This window comes from Protopterus annectens, chromosome 2.part1, assembly GCF_019279795.1.
Source record: "Protopterus annectens isolate FY-2018-M chromosome 2.part1, PAN1.0, whole genome shotgun sequence".
NCBI lineage: Eukaryota > Metazoa > Chordata > Ceratodontiformes > Protopteridae > Protopterus > Protopterus annectens.
The window spans coordinates 362,285,385-362,312,618 of NC_056729.1; the positions used below are offsets into that span (position 1 = coordinate 362,285,385).

The 27,234-nt window shown below is 39.3% G+C and overlaps 1 protein-coding gene across 1 annotated transcript in view; it reads left to right on the forward strand.

The window, feature by feature from the left end:
• PROM1 (prominin 1) overlaps positions 1-27,234 on the forward strand; it is a 1,709,767-nt gene that overhangs the window by 1,046,088 nt on the left and 636,445 nt on the right. The window contains 1 exon segment of the mRNA XM_044062202.1: positions 18,653-18,799. Coding sequence (XP_043918137.1) covers positions 18,653-18,799 — 147 coding nt within the window.

Consider the following 27,234-nt stretch of genomic DNA (forward strand, 5'->3'; position numbering starts at 1 on the left):
GATCCCCCAGATCACTACCGAATGACATCTCCTTTGGAGATATTGTAGAAATCCTTAAGTGGAAAGATGGATGGTCATCCCAAACTCCTCCAGAAGTGTCTGTGTTACTGGAGGCTTTTGGTGCTGGACCATCTACGTCTTGGGTGACCCCCCCCCCAGTGGATGAACTTATTGAGCTGGTTTCTTGCCAGGCATGGAAGGAGCCAGACATTATTGAGCCCATACTCAGGTGCCCAGACAAATTTTTGGCCCCTCCTTCAGGCTGTCCTCACTGGAGCAAAGGAGTCCCGGCTTATGCTATGGTGGTGGCGGTGGCCACTAAAAAATAGCTAGCTGAGCAGAGCTTTTCTGTCCACCTGCCAAACAGGGAGTCCAGAGAGTTGGACATATTTAGAAAGTGAATGTTCACCTCAGCTACCTTCTCTCTGAGGTCACTTAATTACTTGGGAAATTTTACTAGGCTCCAGAAAGATTTGACTAAAGAACTAGCAAATTCACTCTCTGAGACCATATCTGCTGAGGATTTCAAGAGGACTTCCTGTCACGCTATTGTCTATTTCAAATGCTTCAATGAGGTTAATATGTCACAGCTGAGGGGACCTTTCAAGCAGCTGGTTCAGTATCGCTATAAGGAGACAGCTATTTGACTTTGTGAAGTAATTTAAGACATCTTTTGTTAATGCCCCATTTGATGACACTTCTTTGGATCAAGGGTTAAAGATACTCTAAACCGCAACAAACAAGGAAATACCCTGTCTGCCATTTGAATCCGTTTTCTACCCCTCAATGGACTTTTTCTAGAAACCAAAGGGGTAGTAAGATGGTATAGTTCCATAAGTCTCAGGGACCTTTCCAGGATTCATGTGGAGATAATTCCTCCAGAGGCAGAGGAGGAAGTTTTAGTGGTAGACGTCACCAGGGTTTTAGAGAATCTTTTTTTGACAGGTACTATCAGTGCTCCTGAAAGGCAACCAAGACTCTCCAACTCTGGAGACAGTCATGGGTTGATTCTCTTTGTACCTAGATGCCTGGACAAATAGCTCAACCGATTTATGGGTGCTAAGAATAATATCCAGAGGTTATTTCATAACCTCTTCCCTTCTTTCTCCTTGTTGAAGGAGGAAACATCCCAATGTTCCACCCAGTCAGAGGAGGGAATCTGCACAAGAAATACAAAAGCTGCTAGAAGAAAGTCATCCGGAAGGTCCCACCTGACCAGATAGGATTCAGAACTTAGTCATGTTTCTTTTTAGTGACAAAGAAAACAGGGGACGCCAGACCCATTTTGGATTTAAGCTGTTTGAACCAGTATGTGAGGAAGGCAAAGTTCCGAATGGTCATGGTTCAGTCCGTCCTGCTCCTTTTGCACACAGATGTTTGGATGTGCTCTGCAGACCTTCAGGGTACGTACTGTCGTACAAAATTAGACAGATGATCCAGAGGGCATCTTCACTTTTGGCTGGGAGTCCATCATTACCGATTAAGAGCTCAGCCCTTTGTACCCACCACAGCCCCCCAGGGTGTTTCAAATGCATGGCAGAGTGGCAGCTGACTTGAGGCTCAAAGAATTCCAGGTGTTTCCATATCTAGATGCTTAGCTCCTCACCACACCCCCTCCAGGCATCGACTTCAACAAGCCAGGGACTGTTTGCTCCAGAGTTGCAACACCTTGGACATTTCAATCAGTCTTGCCAAATCCCAGCTTGTTCCAGTTCCGAGCCTGGAATTCATTGGAATGCTTTTGAATACTACAATTGTGGTGGCATCTTTACCTTTCCACTGCATTGTTTCTTTAGGACAACAGGTAAAGGATATCCTGTTTCATCCTTCTCCTTAAGCACTGGGGTCTATGTCAGCTGCCATAGTACTGCTTCTCTTAGCATGCTTCTTTATGCGAATTCTCCAGTGGACCTTAGCTGTACAGTGGTCCATTCTACACCAGCCCCTGTCCTTTCAAATAAAACTGACCCCAGTTTGCAAGAGCCACATTAGTTGGCGGATTTAGTCTGATGGTCTCTTTCTGGGCAGACCCTTTATTCTTCCAAATCCAATTGCCACAGTGACCACGGTACCGCTTCCCAACTGGAGTGGAGGGGCATTTCTTGGGAGGGACAGTCCAAGGCATGTGGTTCCCCCGAGTAGATCAAATTGCAACGTTCGAAAGATGAGTGCAGTCCTTTTAGCTTTGCAGGCATTTCAAGAATCTCTTCCTCTGGGGACTTTTGCAGTTCAGCCAGATAACATGCCAAGTAGTCTGGTACATCAACAAGCAAGGAGGGACCCGACCTTACTCCCTGTGCAGAGAGGCCACGAGAGTTTGGGAAAGGGTGATCTCTTCAGACTGCTTTTAATTGCGACACACATTCCAGGGAAAATCAACATCCTAGCAAACTAAGCAAATCTATTATGATGCCTCATGAGTGGTATCGCAAGTAGTCAGTAGCGAATTTGATCTTCAGACGTTTGGGCCAACCTTGCTGTGACCTATTTGCCTTCCCTTTCAACAATAAGTGCAGCAAGAACTTTGCTCTGATCCCCTCTCAGAGGAAGTCACCAAGAGATGCTTTGCTTCATGCCCGGCCCTTGGGTCTTCTTTATGCTTATCCTTCCTCTACCACTCTTTCCATATGGTCTCATCTTCATTTTCCTCCATGTATACTAGAGCCTCATCAGGATCTCTTAGTCACCCATCAGGGATTCAGCATCCCAACCTTCTAGCACATGGTTTCTCCACTTCCAGTAATACTCAGACAGTTCAGGCTCTCTTCCCCAGTCTGCGACATTATTTAGGCACCACAAAACATCCAACCAAAAAGTGTGTAGGAGTAAATGGAAAAGGCTTTCTATTTGTGCTTCTGACCAAAACATCAACCCTTTTTTGGCCCCAGCTTCTACAGTAGTTCTTTTTCTTACAAACCTTGTTTAATGAAGCGGCCAGTTTTTCTACAATTAAACTTCAGTTGGCAGCAATCTCGAATTTCCATTCAGGAAATCACTCTCCCTGGCTTCTTCTAGATTGTGTAAAGCATTTATGAAAGGCATTTTTCTCCTCAGACTTCTGGTAAAGGATCCTTCACTAACTTAGGACCTTACGGCAGTTCTTCAAGATTTAACTGAGAAACCTTTTGAACTGTCAGGCAAATGTAATCTAAACATTCTGTCATGGAAAACGGTCTTCCTGGTAGCTATAACTTCAACAAAAAGAATTTCTCAACTCCAGGCTCTTTCAGCAGAACACCTTTATATTATCTTTCATAAATATAGGGTTTCTCTATGGCCCAACTCTTCCTTTGTACCTAAAGTGGCTTCTGAAAATATCAACCATTCCATTAATTTACTAATCTTTTTTCAAAATGTTAGACAACTATGTTGTTATCTTAACAGAACAAAGCAGTTTAGAAAGTCAGATCAGTTTTTCATATCCTTTTCCTCAAATCGCCTGGGGCAGTCAGTTTCTAAACTTACCCTGGCCAAATGGATTACAGATTACATTTTATTGATTTATTCTCAAAAAGGCCTAGTATTGCCAAGACCTTCCTGAGCTCATTCAGCTCGATCCTTGACTCTCATTCAGCTCGATCCTTGACTACTTCATCAGCCATTTGGTCAAGGACCTCTATTGATGACTTTTGTGAAACAGCCACATGGTCCAAGGCTCATACCTTTATTTCACATTTCAAATTGGACATCATATCCAGAAATAGAGCCTCCTTTGGTTCAGTAGTGCTCCGGAATATCCTTCCATGACACCCAATGTTTACGTAACTGGGGACTCTGTCCCATTAGTGAGAGAGAATTAAAATGACAACATCAGATTTATAAGTTATGTACTCACCATAATTAGGCATCTTTGTTGTCTGTTTTTATGCTTCCTCACTTTCCCTCCCATCCGTCCCCATTCCTTGTTTTTCTTCTGGAAGAACCTGTTGCACTGTGTTTGGAACTTACTGTTCCAGGTTTGAGCCCTATCTTTATTTCTATCTGTCCTTTCTCTGTTGGATCAGGGAGTGATTAGGCAGCAAACCTGATCTGAGGCAATGGGGATGGAATAGAGCATTATGGGTAGAGGGAGGAGCTCAAGAGCTGGATCCAAAGTCTAGTGTATGCAGCCGAGTCTGATCTGAGGACTGGATCTGAACCCATTAGTGAAGAAGAAGGAAAATGGACAACACAGATGCCTAGTTATGGTGAGTACATAACTTATAATTTGCTATTGTAGTTATGTTGGTTGTACATGTTTTGAGTTTTTCAGTATATTGAATTTCAAAATGTTGGCATTGATCACTTGAGTTACAATGCATTTGCTTTTCTGTAATTAGAAAGACACACACACACACACACACACACACATGTATTTTCAGTAAGTGTGTGTATCTAAATATATGAGGTCCACGTGCATATCTGTAAATGTGTCTGTATATAAATGTACTATAATATATATATATATATATATATATATATATATATATATATATATATATATATCTTAAATACACACACACACAAAGTGTGTGTGTGTGTCTGTGTGTGTGTTATCGTATAGTTAAGAATTCCAGTGCCACAGTATCTTTTGTTGTGGTATCACCAGCTGAAGAAAGCCAATAACAACTGAATCTTGGTTGACTGTTGAATACCTTATATTACTAGTGATTTTGCTGTGTTGCCCTTCCACATCCACAAGACTGCTATTCTTACTTTAGGGCAGTACTATGTTTTTTTGGAAAAGTAATATGGCCCCTTACTCCGTGTTGTGTGACCTTGGAATGAGATGATTATAGTGAGGTGGTTCAGTAAGACCTGCCCCTGCACGACATGTCCAACATCTCTGTCATTTGTCCTCAACAGTTACAGATATTCTATTATGTGAACTATTCATAATTGTGGTTCTGACATTATGATGGGAAACTTCTTTTCAATATCTCATGTATTCGGTTTCTGTTTAGCTCCATGTATCTCTCTCTCTCTCTGTATGTATGTATGTATATATATATATATATATGTGTGTATGTGTGTATATATGTGTATATATATATATATATATATGTGTATGTGTGTATATATGTATATATATATATATATATATGTGTGTATGTGTGTATATATGTGTATATATATATATATATATATATAGAGAGAGAGAGAGAGGCCATGGTGGTGCAGCGGTTAGCGTTGCCACCTCACAGTAAGAGGTTCTCCAGTTTGATCCTTGGCTGGGGTGCCTTCTGTGTTGGAGTCTGCATGTCCTCCCTGTGGTCGTGTGGGTTTCCTCTGGGTGCTCTGTTTTCCTCCCATATCCCAGAGACATGCTGTAGGTGGATTGGATACTCTAAATTGGCCCTAGGCGTGCGTGTGTGTGCCTTCTGTGGAAGGTTGGGCTCTGGGCTGGCAACATGACACCGTAAAAACTTCACTGCCAATCATGAGCGGACAGGTGATATGCTGTGGCGACCCCTAACCGGGAAAAGCTGAAAGAAGAAGAGAGAAAGAGCAAGCTATAAGTATACCTAGAATGAATACAACAAATATCAACATCTTTAACACTGGCAAAAAAAAATTGGAAAAAAAAGTAGTCACATAAATGCACATGCTCCAAGACACAACCTCAGAGCATGCAATTAAAAATAAAACCGCTTTTTGCAAGGCGGCAAGTCCCACTGATCTTCCTATACCCCCTGCATTTACTCCAAGATCTCTGAATACCATGAAAAAGACATGCTAAGAGCATTAATAATAAAATTTATTTATTGGAAAATTTGCCACGTTGCCGTAAGATTGAATATGATGATTATGAAACATGGTTAAAGAACAATGACTAGAAACCATTTATGTCAGGGTATAAATGTTGTTACTGTAACAGACTTTCTAACCAAAAAACAGGTGGAGGTGTTATGATAGGGATTAAAGATAGTTATGAGACCTGTGATTACATATGCAATGATAACACCAATACTATAGACTGTGTAACTGTGACAATAAAGACAACTCTGGAACATATAACAATTGTTGGAGTGCATAGACCGCCAAAGTCAAGTACTTATGTCCTAGAGGACTTCATGCATTTCTTGCACGAAATCCAGGAGAGAAGAATAATATTAGCTGGAGACTTAAATTTGCCAGAAACCGATTGAAATAATTTTGATTCAACAACATTAGAAAGATTGAAATAATTTTGATTCAGCAGTGTTAGTAATGAAATTATTCACAATGTGTATTCAGGAACAATTGTTTCATATTGTTAAAAAAATGTAACAGGAAACAGAACATAGTAATTGTTTGTATTCCTAAAGAGATTACTGTTACTTCAAGTCAACACTTCAAGACCCTTAAGTCTACTTTCATTTTGTGGAAAAATAATGGAGAAGGAAATACTGAATAAGTTATTGTCAGAATTGGATAGGTTGGGACTTGAAACTATATATCAGCATACATATGTTGAAAACAGATCTATTACCATCTGTAACATGATGTATACAATATAATAGTTATGAATGAAAAATTGTGTTGTGAAGTAATTTATATAGATTTAACTTCAGCATTTGACTGGTTCATACACAAAACGCTGATCAGTAAATTAGAACAACTAGTTATCGATATACTCTTGATTAGATGGATAGTTGCATGACATACAAATAAGACATGGCAAGTATGCAGCAATTTGACAGGCTCTGTCCTAGGCCTTTACTTGTTTAAATTGTATCTTTCAGACTTAACCTTTTCATCTGAGGTGCAGATGGCCGGAAATTGGGTAAACTGATTACGTGCGTTACAGATAAAGCATGTCTGCAAAAGAACTTGACTAAATTGACCATATAGTCACAGGAGAATAATATGCTGATAAATACACCTAAAACTAAGCATATGAAATTTGGGAGACATAAATTAAAAGGTGAACATTTAATACAGCACACACTGAAAACTGTAGATCCATTTAAGGACTTGGATATTTGGGTAGATCAGCTTTGAGTTTTTCTAACAACATCAACCGATTGGTTAATGATAGTTATAGAGCTATAGGTTGTATAAAAAATTTGTAAAGTCTAGGAAATCAGAAATAATGAAGTCATTGTTTTAGTTAAATTAGACCCAGAGTGGAGTATTGAATAACAGTATGGAAATCTTATAAGAAAACAAGCATGAATAAACTGGAAAGAGTACAGTGGAAATGTACCAAGGGCATCCATGGATGTGAAAACTTAAGTTATTATGAAGGACTAAAATATCTGAACTTTTACAGTGCGTCTTATCGATATCTAAGAGGAGATCTTATTCAGTTATATAGGGTATTTAGAGACAACTATCTCTGGAAATGTTTGGGGTTATCAAAAAGTAGTAGAGAATCATCAGATAATCTATGTAGAAGATTCTATAGGAATGAGAAGTGTATTAATTCGTTCTTTGAGAGAACAGCTGATGCATGGAACAGACTGCCAAATTACATTAAAGCAAGTACTAGTTTCAATATTTTTAAGAGCAGCCTAAACATTTATTATGGGAACAAGTGTTTTGGAATATTGGCAGGCTAGAAGGGCATTAATGCCTGTGCTTGAAATATTTGTATGTATATACATTTAATATTATTAGTAGCTCCCGTATGCATACACGGGTGTGTGTGTGTGTGTGTGTGTGTGTGTGTGTGTGTGTGTGTGTGTGTGTGTGTGTATATATATATATATATATATATATATATATATATATATATATATATAAAATATGGGTCCCCTTCAGAAATTTGAAGCTTAAAACTTCGAACTTCATATGATCAAAGTTTTAAAACTTTGAAATCCTGAACAGAGATCTGCATACAACGCGGAATAGGAGATTACCCTTTTCCTCGCTGTAGTGCGATCTTGGAGTTGGTATATTTAAGTAGCAGGGGGTGTGGGGGATGTTTTGTTGACTGCTTTGTTGATGGGGGTCAGAATTTTGAGATTCCTAGATCTTGAGGTTCTGAGTTCGATATTCTAAACCTCGGGATTTTGGTATTTTGAAATTCTGAAGTGAACACATGTACACACACACACGTGCATATATGGGATTATTTACATTAGTCAACACAGCAAAACATCAATGACAAGCACGTTTACCACAAAAAATCAGCACAGACTTCGACAGTCAACTGTGCATGAGTGAGGGAAATCTTTGCAGTATGCAAAAAGAAAAATAATTTTTGCAGGGGGACCCCCCTGTGCCTCCACTCCCCCTGAAAAGTATATATACTAAATTGAAATTTAACAGTCATCAAGGAAAGGAAATACAGCCACTATCAGTACATCCCAGAATTAGACAAATGAGAAGCCAGAATCCGAACAACAACATTAACAAAAAAAATCTTTTGTGTAGGCCCATGAACACAATGCCATGTGGACAGCAACATATAGATTTTCAGACTAACATTGTTAATGTATCTGATTTTTGGCTTCAGATATCTTATGTCTGCATTAAGTGAATTTTATGTTTACAAGCCAGTTTTTGTTTGATTTTAAACTCTGAAACTGATATTGCAAAATATATCCGCTATCTCATAATGATTTCTGCGGTAACTGAAGTAAGTGTATCAGTTTGATTTCTGATTTTATGCAGTACAGAAAACAGTGTTATGCTGTCCATATCAAAGGTTGAGATACAACCACGGAAAAGATCAGATTACTTTATGCAGCTGAGGGGGAGCTATCTCAGCTGGAAATTAAATATCTTGGAGTGTTGTCCATTAGTTTAAGTAGAGGTAGTTGGGTGACTGGGAGTGTTGCTCATCATTGTAAGTAGAGGGAATCGGGTGACTGGTAGATTAGTGCAGTCGTAGCAGCATTGCTCTGGGCTCTGTGCAGTACTGTGCTGTGCTGATGAAGCTAGAACTAATATAGAATCAGGCTCTTAATTTAATGGTTCTTCTTTGTACCCATTTTCAGTTTGTATGAGTTGTGGGCTTAACTGAAAGGAATGATATACCAGATACAAGTGACAGAAATGAGGTTCCCTTATAAGGGAGCTGGACTCACTCTCCATATCACGCGATGAGTAGTCTGTGAATATTTCAGATTATAACCATTGTTTTTCTGGATTAATTGAGGTGGTTTGTGGGAGAAGGCCTCAGGCAGACCTGTTATACATTGTAGGAATTATGTTTCTCGGCTAGTTTGTGAACACCTAGGGATCTCATTGGATGAACTGGAGACTGTTACTTGGAGATGGGAATTCTGATCTTACCCTAGTTATCTTACTGCCACCATGACCCTCTCCAGGCCAGGCTGTTTATAAAATGGATGGGTGTCTTGATAGGTTACTTAATTTACATGGCATAGGCAAATATATCTAAAAAGAAAATTAATGAAAAAAGGAAAGTTGTTTTTTCAGTTTTTTCAAAAGCAGGCACTGGAAACTCATCTGAATTGTGTATCTTAGTTGGCAAGTTGCATTTTGCTTTCAAAGCTTGACATGATCTTGTATTCTAGTCCATGACAGATTTCAGTAACCTAGTTTGTTTCTGAGGAAAATCTTACCACACTGAAGATATTAGATTCAGATTATTGTCAACTTGTGCTGCGAAAGTATGATTGCAATAAATTTACTAAATGTATGTTGGAGAGAAGTTGTCTCTTTAGCAAGGTTGGGTGTCCTGATCTGTGATTATGAAAAGGACACCCTGTCCTATTTTATGGGAATTTTACCATGTTTAGTGATGAATAGATAACATACTGCTGAAAGACAGGATATTTATAATGATTTTGAAGATACTTTGGAGGTAACTTTGCAGTTTTATTTACATATTAGTTGTTTGTTAATCCGAATGATAGTCTTATCTAAAACAACTCGGTTCATTCTCACTGACAGCAAATTCAGAGTAATATTAATTTGATTGTTAGGGCTCTAACATGATCTGGTGGTGTTACCCCACTTCTGGTGGGTGCTACCTAGTATACATTGTTAGGTGAGGAGTATGGTGTGTAACTGTATTTGTTTGGTACTCCAAGAAGAATACACCTATATATATATATATATATATATATATATATATATATATATATATACACACACACACACACACACACACACACACACACACACACAGGCTGCAAGTTCAGAAGAGTGAATGCGTTTTGCTGTAGTACATAAAAGCAGACAATTTCTGAATTTCAGCTGGTTGATTTCATTGCAATATTGTCTTACAGCAGGGTAAGGAAATTTGCCCTTATCCCACAGTTGTGCAGTCTCAGGGTTGGTGTGCAATATGTATAATATGTATGTAATTAGCAGAGGGTATGGGGTGCATGGGAAGCTTTCCCTCTGAAAAGAAAATATTGCTTTAATTTTTGTGCTTTTTGATAATTTTAGATTATTTGTAAAGTGATCTATCTTGTTTTATGTGATCCTTTAATTGCTTGATATGTGATGATATACATGTGTGTGTGTCTGTGTGTGCGCACACATTAATGTTCTGTTGTATGTTTTTTACATACTGTAAATGCCAATGTTATTGTCCAGCAATATCCTGTTTTTCTTACACAGGCACAATGCTAGACTTGATTCACTGCTCCTGCAGGTTTTTGAATTGTATAGGGCTATGGTTTGTGATTTGTATCACATACTAGCCCTGCACATTGTGGGCTGCTTCTGTGAGTGCTGCTTAAAATCAGTGAAAATACCAACAAAGTGATAGCCCAGTGCAAAGGGATCCTGATCTGTGGAAGTAGGCAGTTTCTTCACAAGCGTGTACTGACTGTGGAGGAGACCTGCATGTTTTCACTGATCTTTAGCCAGCTAAATTGAGTGTATGACATCATTGCAGTGGGCATAAAATCATATTGTGCCCATTGGCGTAAGCCTTCATGTACCACCAGGATATGGTGGCATGTCAAGCAGCATTCAACACCATGGATGGCTGGCTGGGCTGCAGAGCTGAATGTATAGCTGTGTATTACTGTCATCATGTCTGTCCGTCTGGGTTCACTCTGTGGTTGGAGTGTTGGGGCATGGTTCCTGATATGTTGCCCACAATGTTTTTTTTTTTTTTTTTTTTCAGAACCTTAGGCTATCACACACCACTGACCTTAAGCCCCCCCCCCAAACTGATTAGCTTTTTCATTCACCCAGTCTGCAGGTCTGTACCCATTGTATTGAGGGTGTATGCCGGTTACCAGAAGATATTTTAGAATTGGACATTTCTGCTTTTGTGTTGCTTCTGCTGTGGCTGTAGTATGCAGTAGCTGCTGTATTATGCTGCTGTGTTTGGCGGTACTCCCATGTGTGATTTTTGCCTGTCTATGACTATAGGTGTTTGTCTGTCTTTTCTCTCACTGTAAATTCCCTGACACATGGTATTGCTCTTCTTGCACTGTTAATGGTCACCTCTTTGCCATCCCATTGCTGTACTCATATTGTGCCTTTTTTGCTGGACATGGCCCCTTCCCTTTCTTCTGACCATATGCTGTTATATTCTAATATTTCTATCCTCAAAAATTTAATTTTTCAAATACAGTTGAATAAATTCCAATGAATTTGTATATAACATCTTAATAACTATGAACACTATTTACATCAGCCTGACACTATAACAGAGTTCAATATATACAATTACTTTATAGGTATAACAATCCACTTATCAAAGTGTATCTGTTCAGTTATTGTAAAGCGTCAGTCAATGATAACACTTTTTTTTCCATGGATTGTTAATAAATGGCTTAGGATGATTCCTTAATTCTTTAATTTTAATTTCCAACAATGCTGTGTCTTCAGTAGGCTGTAGAAGTCTTCAAAAGTCAGTATTGTGTTTATATTCCATCTTCTTTTTATACACTTCCTTGAGATTGCAAGTATTGTCCATACTAGATACATATTTGACTCATTCAAATGAGGACCTTCATACACATTTAATAATACTAGAGCTTTAGATAAGCTAAACAATTCATTAAATAAAGCTTGTAAAAAGTTTTTAATACCATTCCAAAATGACATAATTTTAACACAGTCGAAAAAAATGTGATTCCAATCTGCATTATATATTTGCTCACACCTCCAACATATTCCCTTTGTGGAATAATTAATTTTAGTAATTCTATCTGGAGTTAAGAATGCTCTGTGCAAACATTTCCAATTAAAAACTTTCCAGTATTGTGTAAAAGATGTATGTTTTATTGATGATAAAATATTTGATTTAATTTCTTTGTTTAGCTGTAATGAGTGTCCTTTTCTCATATAGTTCCTATATGAGGATTTGGGTGTTGTTTTATAATTTATCAATGTCTTGTAAAATTTTGAAATACTATTTTCCATGTCATAATCATTATATATGATTTCATATAGGTATCTTGTAAGTTTAGGTATTTCTTTAAATGAAGAATTACTAATTATTCTGCATAAATCTTGTGAATACGTCAGAATGCTTTGCATAGTTAGCCAATCTTGTTTTGGAATTTTGTATGTTGTTTCTGTTCCATATCCAGAACTTTTAGTTCTTTGATACATTGAAACCAACAAATCCTTCCTGTTCCTAGGAATTATTTCTCTGTATATTTTATGTGAATAGCTCTTTGTAACTATGTATGGTGTTAAAAGATCAAACCAGATTTTTAAATCTGTATTTGCATTAATAATTTTCCTAAATGAGTCAATGTAATAATTAATTATACGAGTTTTAGTGGGCTTAGTTATGTTATATTGCATACTAATACATATGTGCCATGGCAAATTGTTTTTATCTGTTATTTGAAATTTCTTTTGTAAATCAAATTCATTTATTGATATTAGTTAGTAATGCTTTCCAATTTGCAGAAAAATTTGGACTTGTACAATCTGAGATTGATTTAGATATTGATGCTTTTATAAATGTTTCGATATCAGGAAAGTTTAATCCTCTCTATTTCCATGGTCTGATATGATATATTCTGTTTCTTTTGGGAAACCATAAAAATTTCATTAGGCATGAGTTTATTTCTTTGAGTATATTCCTTTCTAGTAACAGTTGTATTGCCAAAGCTATGTATAGAATCTTGGGTAAGAAAAACATTTTTACTAACTGTAGTCTATCTTCAAATCTTAATATTATTTTGTTCCACTTTTCCACAGAGATTTTAATTGTATTGATGATATTATTGTATTTTTTGAGACCAATTCATTATTATCCTTGCATAACTCAATTCCTAGATATTTTAAGGTAGATTCTTGTTTCCCTACAATGCAATTCCCCTTCGTCTACAATTCTTTTTTTTTAATTTAAAAATAAAAGTTTTGATTTTGATTTATTGAAATGGAGTCCTGATGTCCTGTAAAATGTGTCAATTAAAATATCTAATTCTTCTAATGTCTCTTTTGTATGGGATAATGTTAATAATATGTCATCAGCAAAGAGCATTACTTTAGAATTGTATTGTTCATAAACATCTACTCCTTTGATTTTTGTATTGTTACGTATTGAATCTGACAATATTTCAATAGCCAAAGCAAATTGAATCAGTGACATGGGACATCCCTGTTTAGTACCCTTTGTTATATGTATAGATTCAGAGGTGAAAAGACCTAGCTTAACATACACTAAATTATTTGTGTGTGTGTGTGTGTGTGTGTGTGTATATATATATATATATATATATATATATATATATATATATATATATATTTTTTTTTTTTCTTTTCTTTAGTAGGTGAACAAAGGAAGGAGGAAAGTCAAATAACACCAGAATTTTGACTAAATATTCCCTATTTAGGGAATCAAAGGCTTTCTCTATATCTAAGCCAATTGAGTGTTTCTTTATTAACATAATATGTAAGAGAAATTATCCTTTTAATATTGTCATGTGTGTGTCTATGATATATAAATCCAGTTTGATCATTATTTATTGTTTTGGATAGTGGTATTTTTATTCTGTCAATATTGTCATAAATATCTTATAGGTATTATTTAATAATGATATAGGTCTATATGAGGAACAAAGGTTTGGGGATTTGTTTTCCTTTAGGATTGGTGTGATTAAGGAATATCTCCAAGAGGATGGTATTAAAGCTTGCAACTGAATTTCTAATAGAGTTTTATGGAAGAGGGATAATATCTTTGAAGGAAAAAGTTTATTTATTTCCATAATTATGCCATATATACCTGGAGCTTTTATTATTTTACCCTCTTTTATTGTATCTGTGATTTTTTTTTTGTAGGCTATGGGTGCTTGCATATCTAGTTTTAATTTTTCTGGTATTTATTTTATATTGGAACATTTTCATCTAGAGTTAATTGATCAATGTGTATATTTTCATTTTGGAAATGTTCCATATCGTGATTTCTATAGGCATCAAGAATGTCACCTATATCCGATACATTTTTCCCTTTCTTTTCATGGAAGATACTGTTAATGTTATTAGCTGTGGATTGTATTTTGATTCTTGTGGATAAATTATGTAGATATTTGGGAGAAGTGGCCAAGGTATTAATTTTTATTTTTTCTAAAGCTAAACTAGTTTTATGTGTTAGAAGTTCATTGCATTTAATGCTTAATACTTCTACTTTCTTTTTCATCTTCAAATGATTTTGATTTTTTTCAGCTTTTACTGATAAAAGTTTGGATTGTATATCTAATAATTCTGAATCCCAATCACTTATTTTTTTATACCAAGTTAGGATTTTGCCATATATGTAAGCTTTTAATGAGTCCCATATCATTATTTTATTTATCTCTGTGGTGTAATTAATATCTAAGAAGAACTGTAATTCAGATAACAACCAGGGTTTGAACTCTTAAATTTTAGTTATATATGCTGGAATTCTGGAGTTAAAGATTAATGGTTTGTACCCATTTTGAAGTTTTAGTATCACTGAATTGTGGTCTGAAAAGGGACAGGGAGTGATGAAGAAATTAATGATTTTATTGTGCAAGTAATGGGCAGCAAATATTTTATATATTCTACTTTGGGTACCAAATCTGTCATGTAAATGGGAAAACAACAGATTTATCTTCTTTAAATTTGAAAGCATCTACAAAATGAAATGATTCTACTCTCTTGTTTAAAGCTTTTGATACAGCAGATGTATGCAGCTGTCTTTTATTTGTAGTTTCAGAAATATCAAATATACAGTTAAAACCTCCTTCTAATATCAAATTGCCTTTATAATTATTGGAGAATGAAATCCAAGTGTTTTTTTAACAGTTCCTGATCCAATGCCTGGGAACCAGTATAGATTGGCTAGGGCCCATATTCTGTTGTTATATTTTTAACTATTACTAATGCCATAAGGCCTTCTTTATCTTCATTCTTGTAAATGATTTCTGGGTTAATCACATTTATTTTCCATAAAATTGTTACCCCTTTTGTCTTTGTCTTATAAGTGGATTGCACCAATATCATATATTCTGTAGGATTCCATTTGTAATTGTCATTTGTTTTGAAATGAGTTTCTTGAAGGAAGACAATGTGTGCTTTTAGTTTTAAATATTTCAGTAGATTTGATTTCTTGCTAGGATTGTTTAAGCTATTGGTATTTAAAGAAAATAAAGTTAAATCCATCTTGGGTTATTTAGACCATGTATTTTTCTTTTATTGTGACTATTAGACATTTTCCTCTGATAACTATAAAGTACATATTTGAGCTTTTAAAGGAAATTATCAGTTTTATACTTTGAGTGTTTACAAGTAAAGTAATGTTTTGGTCAGGCATACTAAAAATGTTTTTGTGAAATAAATTTATAAATGTTAACAAAACTAAGATCCGCACTAGCCATGGAATGAAAATCATTCCTAATCTGATGGATAAACCTAAGTGCATCAGACTCATACCTTAACAATCCAGAACATCTGCGCTCCATAAATTGAATTATCATATGGAGAATATTTGTAATAGGAATAAGCAATATTTATATTATTTTGAGCAGATATAGTACTATTGTAGATTAGACAGAATTCTAATACAATATAAATGTCTATTGTATAAGCAATTAAAATTTACATGAAAGATAGATGACAAGCAATTCAGTCATAGTAAAGTAGGATGTATCATATATAAAACCTCAGTAAAATATTATAACACACAGTTATTTAACATATTCACCCTTACTGATGAAGCCTTTCAAACGTATTACTTAATATAAATAGATGGTAATAATATTTATTCCTAATGTTTATAATACAATGTATTTTACTAGATATATCAGAAGTTATATTTCATTGTTTGCCATCATTTAAGTAATCACTTTGTTGCTAAATTACTTAAAGCATCATTTGTTTTATGTAAACATTGATGAAAGTTGGTGCATTTTAATTATCATTGCATCCCTCTTCCCCTCATTTTCTACACATAAGGATTTTCATATCTGTCATTTCGTATTATAAAATGAGTGAAATTATCGGTTAAAAACAAATTCACTTATTGTGATTGATTACAAGTTCCCTTTCCATATTCATAAATTCCCATTTTATGGCATATACTGAACATTTTTAGATTTAAATGTCAACATTCTATTTTTTATAATCAGCAAAGGTTAATCTGAGTGATTATTGTCATTTAATACTATTTGTTCAGAATGTGATTGTTACATTTTGTGACATTCCTTGTTCAGGCTTCTATTGTTTCCCTTGAACAACTTTGTCAGTTTGATGCCATGTATAAAACATTAGTTACCTTGGTAACAGCTTAAGTATTATGTATGGTCAAGTTGTATTACAAAACCACAATTCAAGTTAAAGCAAATATATGACTTATTATGCACATTTACTTGTATGAGAAAATCTTCATGCTTTCCCTTGATGTTCAATGTAGTGTATGTCATTTATGACAAGTTGACCGTAGTGTTATTATACACAAGCCCATGTTATTAAATCCTGTCTTTAATATCTAAATTCAACAGACTGCTTCATCTTATATGATGATTATATATTTTGTGTCAAGATTTACTAAAATCATACATTACATAACTATTGTGTTTTTTTTTTTTGTTTCTTTGTTTTTTGACCGTTGCTTAGTTATTTGAGAGACCACAAGCTGTAATGCTTATTCTTATTATTAGCTCCTTCCAAGCATGTTTGTACAGTCCATAGACTTTAGATTGAGACCCTTCTAGTTTCTTATTTGTTATAAGTATATGTCTATCCTTACATACACATATATCAGTACTTCAAGCACGAGCAACAATGCTCATCCAGTTTTGCCAAAATACCATTCACTAGTTCATGTGGTATGTTTCCAGGCTGTTCTTAAAATACCCAACCAATATTTGTCCTTTTCCATTTTACCAGCCTGTTTCATGCAGTGGTCACTCTGCCAACACACTTTCCATTCCCACAGATATTTCCACAAAGCAAATCTGATGACTCTCAAACACTTCCCGGCAACCTCAAACACCCCTAGAATCAGCTACCCCCATATGCCCAACACGTCCGAGCAAGCTCACCTCCCAGACCACTGCAAAGGGTACTGCACAAGACCAAGTGCTCTTAGTCTTTCACAATAACTCAGACTTCCACTCTTATGCATATCCTTAATGTGTTTGGACCAAAATACATTTTAAATATAAAATTGTGCTTTTTTTTTATCAAGAAACAACTTAATGAGATAAACAAAGTGTTGGGAGACCATCAGTATGTGTACATGTGGTTTAAAACAGACCTTTTATTATATATATATTTTTTTAAAACTAAAAACTTCATTGCCGAGAATCCTCTCGGAGGCTCCTCAAAGCCATTAAGCATTATCGTCACTCTGACTCTGTTACCATATCAACCTGGGAGTGTCTGTTTTTGTTAGTGTGTTTGTGTACTGCATACCAGAGGCTCACGATACACCTGAAGCAAAGCTTCACTTCACTGCAACTTCAAGCCTAAATTCCCTCCCTTTCAGTGAGGCAGCAGCCAGGAAAAGAACAGAGAGCAAACAAATCCAAAAAAAAAAAAACAAAACTCCCAACAAGCTGCCACAACAAGCATCAACACACTCCTCCAGCCCTCCCACCTCTCACTCAGCAGACATACAAACAAACCATTCTCTGCCGAAATATCCCAAATCACAGTTCTATCCACCCCTTCCCTTGGATCCAGGCTAAAGCATCAAATGTCTCTTCCTACTGCACAAGCATCAGTAAACCTGTCTGTCAGTTCATCTTGTAAACATTGTGTCCGTGTAAGGTTTACAGTGAGTGTACTTGTTTACTTGCCTTTCTCTAGAATCACTGCTTAGCTTACACTGCAAGACCACTGGGTTTTCTTGGGCAAGTTGGGAAATGTAGTGTCTCCAGGTTGTCCTGGGTCTGTCCTGAGTTCTTGTTCCAGTAGACCATGTCCAGTCCACCTCCCATGGGAATCTTCCAGTGAGAATCTTCACAAATTGTCCAAACCACCTTAGCTGTTTTTTTTCTAAAACCTGAAAGAAAATGGCACTTTTTTACTTGGTCCAGGAGTGCTGCAGAGGAACCTCATTCACATTTTTGTCATTACCTGGAGCTCATAGCCGTAGCTAAAGATGTGTCCACAGACTGACCAGTAAAGTGTGAGCTTCATCCAATGAATCACTTGTTGCTTCATTATCCCAGTTCATTACATCAGGTGCTTTGTTGTATGAATTTCATATTTTTCTCTCGGTCCTTTCCTTATCTTGTTTGTTGATTTTTGACAGCATATTAATTTGTAGACTAGGTCTGCTGACAGAGCACTAATATATTGTAATTGTTTCTCCTACTTACAGTACACTAAGAATCTGACTAGCAAGTTTGATGATATTGATGTGGATCTTGGCAGTATTGTCTTACTGGATCATGCAGGAAAACAGAATCTTCAGAACTTCACTGACAGTGGCATTGGCAGTATAAATTATGCTGCTTTTGAGAAAGAGGTAAGATCCTTTCTGCTTTTTAGAGTCATAAACTATGTTCTGTTTTGTTATAAAATTAAATAGTTTGTTTCTGGCCATAGTCCTTATGGGCAGAGTCTGCATGCCTTTCTTGTATCGATTTCGATTTTATGCTAGGGACTCTGGATTCTTCCTACTTCTCCAACTCTGTGATGTTATGATCAAAGCTTCAGCTTTTATAATTCATTATCTGAGTTCTTGGTTAATGAGATACTTACAGAAATTGGACAAGATGCTGTTCGTGTTTTACTGTTGCAGTCCTGACTTTTGGGATTTCCTGCTGTGGAAGTCCTTGGCCATCCCGACTACCAGAGTAAATCTCCCTCCTCGTAAAGCTGGTGGACACCCTACACTGACATCAGTGTGCTTAGGTATAATGGGAGCCAGCTGATGCCATGACATCAGTCTTTTCTTGCCATCTGAGCCCGAAGCAATGTTTCATTGCATCGGTCAGTCCACACCAGAGAGAAGTCTTCTAAAGCCCAGTACCCCGTTGGGGGAATTCTTTTCTTGCATTAACTCATGTCAGATAGGGTTAACAGCTGTCTTTGATGTGGCAAGCAAGTCCCATACTGAGACTTTCATATTTTGTGTGTCACATTTCTAGGTCCATTTCATGAAGGCCCTAGTTGACGTTTTTGCGCCCATTTCAAATCTAGAACTATCAGGTATAAGACAGAAATCTTAGCTAGGTATCTTAGTCTGCCATCTTCTTCACATCATTCGATAACATCTCCCAGTCATGTTGAGGTTGAGCTCCATAAGCGTAAAAAGGACAAGGAAAAAAGACCCAGACTTGGGGCCTTGGACGACAGACATTCATCATCTGCCAGTCCCCCAAGGCTAGTCATCATTGAGGAAGGTGAGACACTTTTGCAGCCCTCATCTGTGACTGAGGTTGTGGAGCAGGCCTCTGTCAAGACCCTTATGGAGTCTGACATGTTGTCTGGTCCCTCAGTGTCTTCACAGGCCTTGACTTTCAGTTTTTTGTTTGGGTCTGGAGTTGCTCAACAGACCTCTGCTTCCAATGAGCAATCTTGTACTGGCAACGCTCCTTCAAGGCATCAACCTGCATCAGTTCTGCCTTACAAAGAGACTATCATCAGGATTGTAGACGTACCTAGGCCCAAGGCCAAAGCTACTTTGAAGAAGGGTTCTACCTCGGGTCCCTATGTCTAGGCATACTAGCTCCTACTCGGCAGGTTATCAGCAAGACCTGGTCAGGTTAGCTGAGAAACTTATCTCCTTAGTCAGAGCTAGACATCCCCCTTTGTAGTCTTCCCCAGGGAAAAGGAAGAGGGATTCTACCCCTGAAATTTTCTCTGAACCTCCTGATTGAGATGAGGATTCTGACTAGAGGAGTCTGTCTTTAATGAGGGACCCTTCCCTACTTCTTTTGAAGATTCAGATTTTGAGGAGAATCTGCCTTCAACTTTACCTCTTGAAGACTTCACTTTTGGGGAAACGCTGCATGCCATGAAGTAACATTTCCAGTGGGAGGCGCAGGAATGCCCACAATCTAAAAAGAGGTTTATGGAGTTCCTTGGCCTCCTAGAACACAATCCTTTGACTCTTCCTCATGTATTGGAGGTGGTAGAGGATGTTTTATGGACTCTTCTTGAATCCAGATTCTCTACTTCCAGCCCCTCAAAAAACAGACAAGTTTTACAGAGTTCTGGACTTCCATAAATACCTCTCCAAAAACCCCTCTGCTGACCCAGAGGTTGTCACTCCTGGTCCCAAGGGTACAAGAGCCAGCTCTTCAAAGAACCCTTTACTTACTGACAAAGAAAGCTTGATAGGTTTGGCAAAAATGTTTATTAGTGCGCCATTTGTGTGCAATTTCTTTTAGTACAGTTGGCCTTTTGGCTTTATACTTTTGGTATCCTGTGTGCCAGTTTTTCTTGTTTAATGTCTAGATATTAGTAATTGTGCCTTTTGCACTCAGACTGAGTGTTAAGTAGTCATAAGTCTTAGTTTTTTGCAGATTTCTGCTTGCTAATTTTGTTAGTCTTGCTAACAGAATGAGGTTCTGTTCACCATTGTTTAGTAAATTCTAAAATTACACTTTTTTCCCATCTTGAGTGTTTGCGAGTCTTTCTTATTGTTCTTTCCCTCCAAGGTCAGTTTTAATTAGAAGACCTATTTTTCCTTCCTTATTCCTGCCCGGGCTAGGCCCGTTTAAGTTAGAGGACCTAGTCCTCCCTTTCTCTTCCTGTGTGTGTGTGTGTGTGTGTGTGTGTGTGTGTGTGTGTGTGTGTGTGAGCTCATGTTCTGTGAGAATGTCTAAGGAAAGCAAGGACAATAAGCCATCTGGTTTTAAAAAAATGAATAAAATGCTCACAGAAGATGTCTGTAACGGATGGCCACAGTAACTGTGTTTACTGTCTTGGGGCCATCCACCTACAGGAAACTTGCTTATTTTGCCACTGTTTCAGTGCTAGGGTGTTGCAAGAAAGAAAAAATAAGCTCATCCTAAAAGGTCTTCTAAAACTTGAGGAAGATCTGGCTAGCTCTTCCTCCTCTGCTAGATCTCAAGAAGCAAAAAAGGAAAAGTCCAAGTCCTGTAAGAGGCCCTCTCTGGCACCAACTGCTGCATCATTGCCACCTCTTAAAATGACCAAGTCTGATAAATCCACTGTCTCATCGGCTCCACAGAGTTCGGAGCTGATTGAGAGTTGTACTGTGATTACAGGGTCGGTGACAAGTAGCTCGGAACCAACCTCTGAGTATTTTACGGAGCCGGTCTATTGAACCTCTACCGGTCTCCCCTACATTGAAGTCACCTATACTGCAGAGATCCCGTTCTCCTACTCTGTCCTCCAGGTCTTCCAGGAGTTTATCAGAAGATGATGTGGAGAGGGTAGTGCTGAGACTTTTGAAGTTGTCTGCCTTACCAAAATTGTTGTTGGCTCTGACCCAGTCAGTTCTGGAGCCAATTAAATCCGTTAAGCCCCCTTTGGTCATTCCTTCTCCGAGCCATGCTGGCCTTTTGGAGACTGAGTGTTTGGTACCATTGGTGGATCCCTCGGCCCCAGCTCCCCCTGTAGCTGTTTCAGAGCCGAGCTCCGCTCCGACACTCTTGGTGCCGTCCGTGGTATCTAGGAGCCCAAGCTCACCGGTCGGTCCCTACAGGGACGTCTGGAACCAAACCTCTTTGGTTCTGGTCCTCCCTCTTGGCGCGTCGGTGAGGGTGAGTTCAAATCCTACGTCTATCTCAGAGCCGATGGCTCTAGAACCGATGGCATCCTTGGTATCTTTGGAGCCGAGGAGGTCTTCAGAGCCGGAGAGGTTGGCATTCGAGATGATGAGTGTGCTGTCCCGATCTTCAGCTCCTACCAGGGGTACCGACACTCTTTCCCCTTGGACACCTACTTCTGCCTCAGCTCCTACTCTTTCCTTGGACAGCAGAGACCCGCAGCCTCAGGAGCCACTGGCTGGTGGCCCCCACTCTTCCGAGACCTCTCTGAAATATACTTCCAAGGGGCCCCTGCGGAAGAGAACGTGTAAGAGGAAGCATGTAGACTCCCAGGATGAGTCTCTGACCTTTGACACTGACTTCGAGGAGTCAGAAGGGTCCCCCAAATCATCATCTGTTGATGTCCCTTTTGTAGACATCCTGGAAATCTATAAGCAGAGGTGCGCTGGCCCACTGTCACCCCTTCTGATGAGGAGTCAGTGCACCTGATGGCTTTCGTGTCTCAACCTTCAGCCTTTTGGCTGTCTCCACCCTTCGACGAACTGATGGAGCTAGTTAGTCGAAAGATGTAGGATACTACTGATGCCATGGAGCTAGTCCCCAGGAGACCCAATAAGTTTCTTTCTGCACCCCCAGAAAAGGAATTTTGTCTAAAGGTGTTCCCGTAGATGCCATGGTGGTGGCCACTAAGAAGGAGCTAGCAGAAACTTCTTCTTCTGTCCATCCGCCGAATAAGGAGTCTCGAACGATGGACAGATATGGGAAGCATATCTTCTCTTCAGCGGCATTCACCCTTAGATCGCTGAACTACCTTACACACTTTGTGAGGTTTCAGGGAGATCGCCTTAAGGAGATAGGAGATTCTCTACAAGGTACATGTATTGAGGGAGTCCCTGACAAGGTGTCTGCCCAGTTGTCCACCTTGAATTCTATCGTCAACTTGTCCATGAGACTTATCTCGTATGCAGCCGATGGAATGAGTAGAGCAGCGGGTTCAGGAATTTCCGTAAGGCATCATTCCTGGATGCGTTTGTGTAATTTTGCGGAACCGTTCAAGTCTGCCATGCCCCTTTTGACAGTTCTTCATTGTTTGGACCCAAGGTGAAGGACACTCTCACCCGGTGCGAGCAAGAAGGAAAAACACTCTGCCATGGGAGTACGTTTTACTGTACCCTTTAGACCATACCCTAAGGGTCAGAGAGGTGGTAAAATGTGGTTCAAGAAATCCTAGAGGTTTTTCTTGGAAGCACAGGGTGACTCCTCCTTCAGAGGCAGAGGAGGAGGAGGAAATGGTAGATGTCGCCCTAGAGGCAGGGGTGGACCGCAAAACCAGGGAGGTCGCGATTCCTTTTGGGGCCGGCCTTACCAGCGCTCCTGATGTGTGGGGCCCGACTGTGCTTCTCTGAGGCAGATCGGGGGTCGCATTTCTTTGTATCCAAAAGCCTGGCTCTAAGTATCAGTCAAGATAAATGGGTACAAAGAATTACCATAGGTTGTCATTCCCTTTTCTCTTCCACCTTTTGTTCCCAAGAGGATCCTAGAAGCTCCACACAATCACAGGGGTCAGGCAGCTGTGGAGGTCAACAAATTGCTGTCAAAAAGAGTCATCCAAACCGTCCCAGCAGACCAAATAGGATCTGGAACTCCGGATTCTTTTTAGTGCCAAAATGTACATGGGACTGGAGGCCCATCCTGGAACTCAGCAGGCTGAACGAATCAGTAAAGAAGAACAAGTTCCAGATGGTGACACTGCAGTCTATACTCCCTTTATTAGGGAAAGACAATTGGATGTGCTCAATAGATCTCCAAGATGCCTACTACCACATAAAAATGGACAGGGCGTCGAGGAGTCACCTACGCTTCTGGCAGCCCACAGGGTGGTCACCAAGTGTATGGCGGTAGTGACAGCTCACCTGAGATGTCAAGGATTCCAGGTGTTTTCGTATCTGGATGACTGGCTCTTGACCGCCCTCACCAGGCATCTACGTCTTCAGACCAGGGACGCTACTATTCAGCTTTGTACCCAGTTGGGAATTTCTATAAATTGGGAAAAATCTGCCTTATTGCCCTCTCAATCTGTGATTTTTATAGCGGCAGAGATAGACGCAGTAGACATGTTGGCTCGTCTTCCTCTAGAAAGGGTACAGAATCTGGTTCTTCAAATTCAACATCTTCTGCCCTCAGGAAAGGTCAAAGCCAAGACTATTCTGCAGCTTCTAGGGACCGTGGCTTCCACATTATTACTAGTGCCACTAGCCAGACTACACATGAGTATTCTTCAGTGGCTCCTGTCGTCCCAATGGTCCTTTCAGCACCAACCATTATAGGTTCATAGGTTCATAGGTTTATACTAGGCTATCTGCCCTAAGGCATTTATAAGCCTAGCCCAAAGTTTTGTGGCTTACGCCACCCCTTATATGAAAAAATACTGTGCCCATTAGTTTGTTGTGCCTCTGTCCAGCAGTGACACAAAGATGATTCCCGGGATAAACCTACGATCTCCCATCCACAGGTCAAGATTTCTCTTGAACAGAGCCAGCGAGGTGCTGTGCCTCACATGGACCGGGATTTTATTCCACAGCATAGGGAGTCTCTGAGTGATAAATCTATCCCTCCAGCACGTCCTATTTATATCCGTGCTAAGGTTTAAGTCGCTTGCTCTAGTGGTTTTGGTGGATTTGGATTTTTTGAGGTGGAGCATGTCCATTAATTCCGGGTTGGACATGGCCTTGTATGTCAGGCACATGTCACCTCTGAGCAGGCGGTATGCAACTGAATAGAGCTGGAGTTACTTCAATCTGGCAGCATATGACAGATTTTGGAGTTTATCCTTTTGGTGAGGAACTTTTGGGGTCTCTCCAATTGCTGCAGATGTCGGGTGAGATGCATCCCGAATGGGGCATTGTACTTGATCATTGGTCTGATAAGTGAAGATACAGGGGAACAATGACCTCACTAGATCTGGATGTGAATCCCTTCATGATCAGGTGGGCAATGTAGAAGGTCTTTCTAACCACTTTAGCAATGTGAGTGTCAAAAGAAAGGCCACTGTCAACCTGGGTCCCCAGGTCCCTGATAACCTCTTCTGTGCTTAGTGGATTGCCACCTATATGGTAGCTTGGGGTTACCTTGTTTTTCCCGAAGGGTATGACTATACATTTTTTGGCATTTAACTTCAGGCCATGGCTCTGGCACCAGCTATCTGTTTCCGTGAGTCCCTTCTGAAGGATATCCGTGTCAGATGCACTTTCCACTATGGCACCCAGTTTGCAGTCGTCTGCAAACTTTGTCAGCCAAAGTCCTCCCATGTTGGCCTGTACTTCTGAGAAGTAGATGCCGGACAATTATCTCATCACATACTGCTGACAGACTCTTGCAAGAAGGATCTCATTTGGTGGACTTTACCCAATCAGTTAACCATGGGCACTCCATTTGTTCCTCACAAACCCATTGCCACTGTGACCACGGATGGCTCATGAGGTGGAGGGGGGCATTATCTAGGCAGGACTGTCCAAGGTACATGGCAAGATCATGAAGCTCACCTGCATATCAGTGTTCTAGAGATGAAGGCGGTGCACCTGGCGTTGCAAGCACTTCACGGACTTCTGCCTCTGGGGACTATTGCAATACAATCAGACAACATGTCGGTAGTATGCTATATCAACAAACAGGGTGGAACCGGATCTTACTCACTCTGTTGAGAGGCCATTCGAGTTTGGAAATGGGCGATATCTTCCCAATGTTTTCTGGTGGCAACGCACATTCCAGTTACAACCAACTTGATAGCCGACAAGCTCAGCCGGGCAATCCTGATGCCTCACAAGTGGTCTCTGAAACAGGAAATAGCGGAGCGGATTTTCTGCAGATGGGGACGGCCTTGCTGCGATCTCTTTGCCAGCCTGATCAATGCCAAATGCAGCAGCTATTTTTCCCTCATCCCCCCTCCGGGGGAGTCACCGAGAGACGCACTTGTTCACAATTGGCCCCTGTGTCTCCTTTATGCTTTTCCTCCCTTTCCTCTTATACCCAAGGTTATTCAGAAACAGCTGGGAAGCAATCTGATCCTCATTGCTCCTTACTGGCCTCGTCAGGTTTGGTTCCCCTTTCTCAGGCCTCTTCTCCTAGATTATCCTTCTAGACCAAGTTGCAGATCTCTTGACAGGCTTGCGTCATTCCTCCTTACACAGCCTCAATTTGATGGCGTGACTGCTCCAGTTCCATCACTAGTCAGGCTTCATGACTTCTCACCCTCAGTGACTCATATCCTTACGCCCTCTCCTAAACCTTCTACTAGGAGACTATATTCCAGTAAATGGACTAGATTCTCTATCTGGGCGGAGAAAAGGAATGTTGACCCTTATACCGCCTCCATTCCAATGTTTTTGGAATTTCTGTCTGAGCTTTTCCACCAGGGATATGCAACTGCCACTATCAGGGATCAGTTGGCAGCGATTTCAAATTTACATCTAGGCTTTCAAGATTCTAATCTTATGTCACATAGGCTATGCAAAACTTTCCTTAAAGGTGCCACTTTAAGACCCACCTTTCAACAACCTGTTGCTTCATGGGATTTAAATTTTGTATTATCCAAATTGACTTCTCTGCCCTTTGAACCTTCTCATTCATCCCCTTTGAACCTTCTCATTCATCCCCTTTGAACCTTCTCATTCATCCCCTTTGAAATTCCTGTCTTGGAAGTCTTTGTTTCTGGTGGCTATCACGTCGGCCAGACGGATGTCAGAGTTACAAGCATTGTCTGTAAAAAGCCCCCTTATCTGATTTTTCACAAAGACAGAGTATCTCTTCGTACTAATCCTTCCTTTGTTCCCAAGGTCTGTTCCCATGCCACTTTGAATCAATCCATAGAACTCCTGGTGTTCTTTCCAAATCATTCCAATGCAGCTGAATACAGGTTTCATCAGTTGGATGTCCATCGACAATTAAGTTTTTATTTGCACCGGACTAAGGAAATCAGGAAGTCAGACCAATTAATTTCCCTCTCTGAATCCAGGTCAGGTTTACCATTTTCCAAAGTAACACTCTCAAATTGGATTTCTAGCTGTATAGCTTACGTTTACAACTCTGAGGCTAGACCTTTACCCTTTAAACTCAAGGCTCATTCTACAAGATCTCAGTCTACCTCTGCAGCCTTTCAAGCCAGGGTCCCACTTGATAATATTTGTGCAGCAGCAACTTATGCTACCCCTCACACATGTAT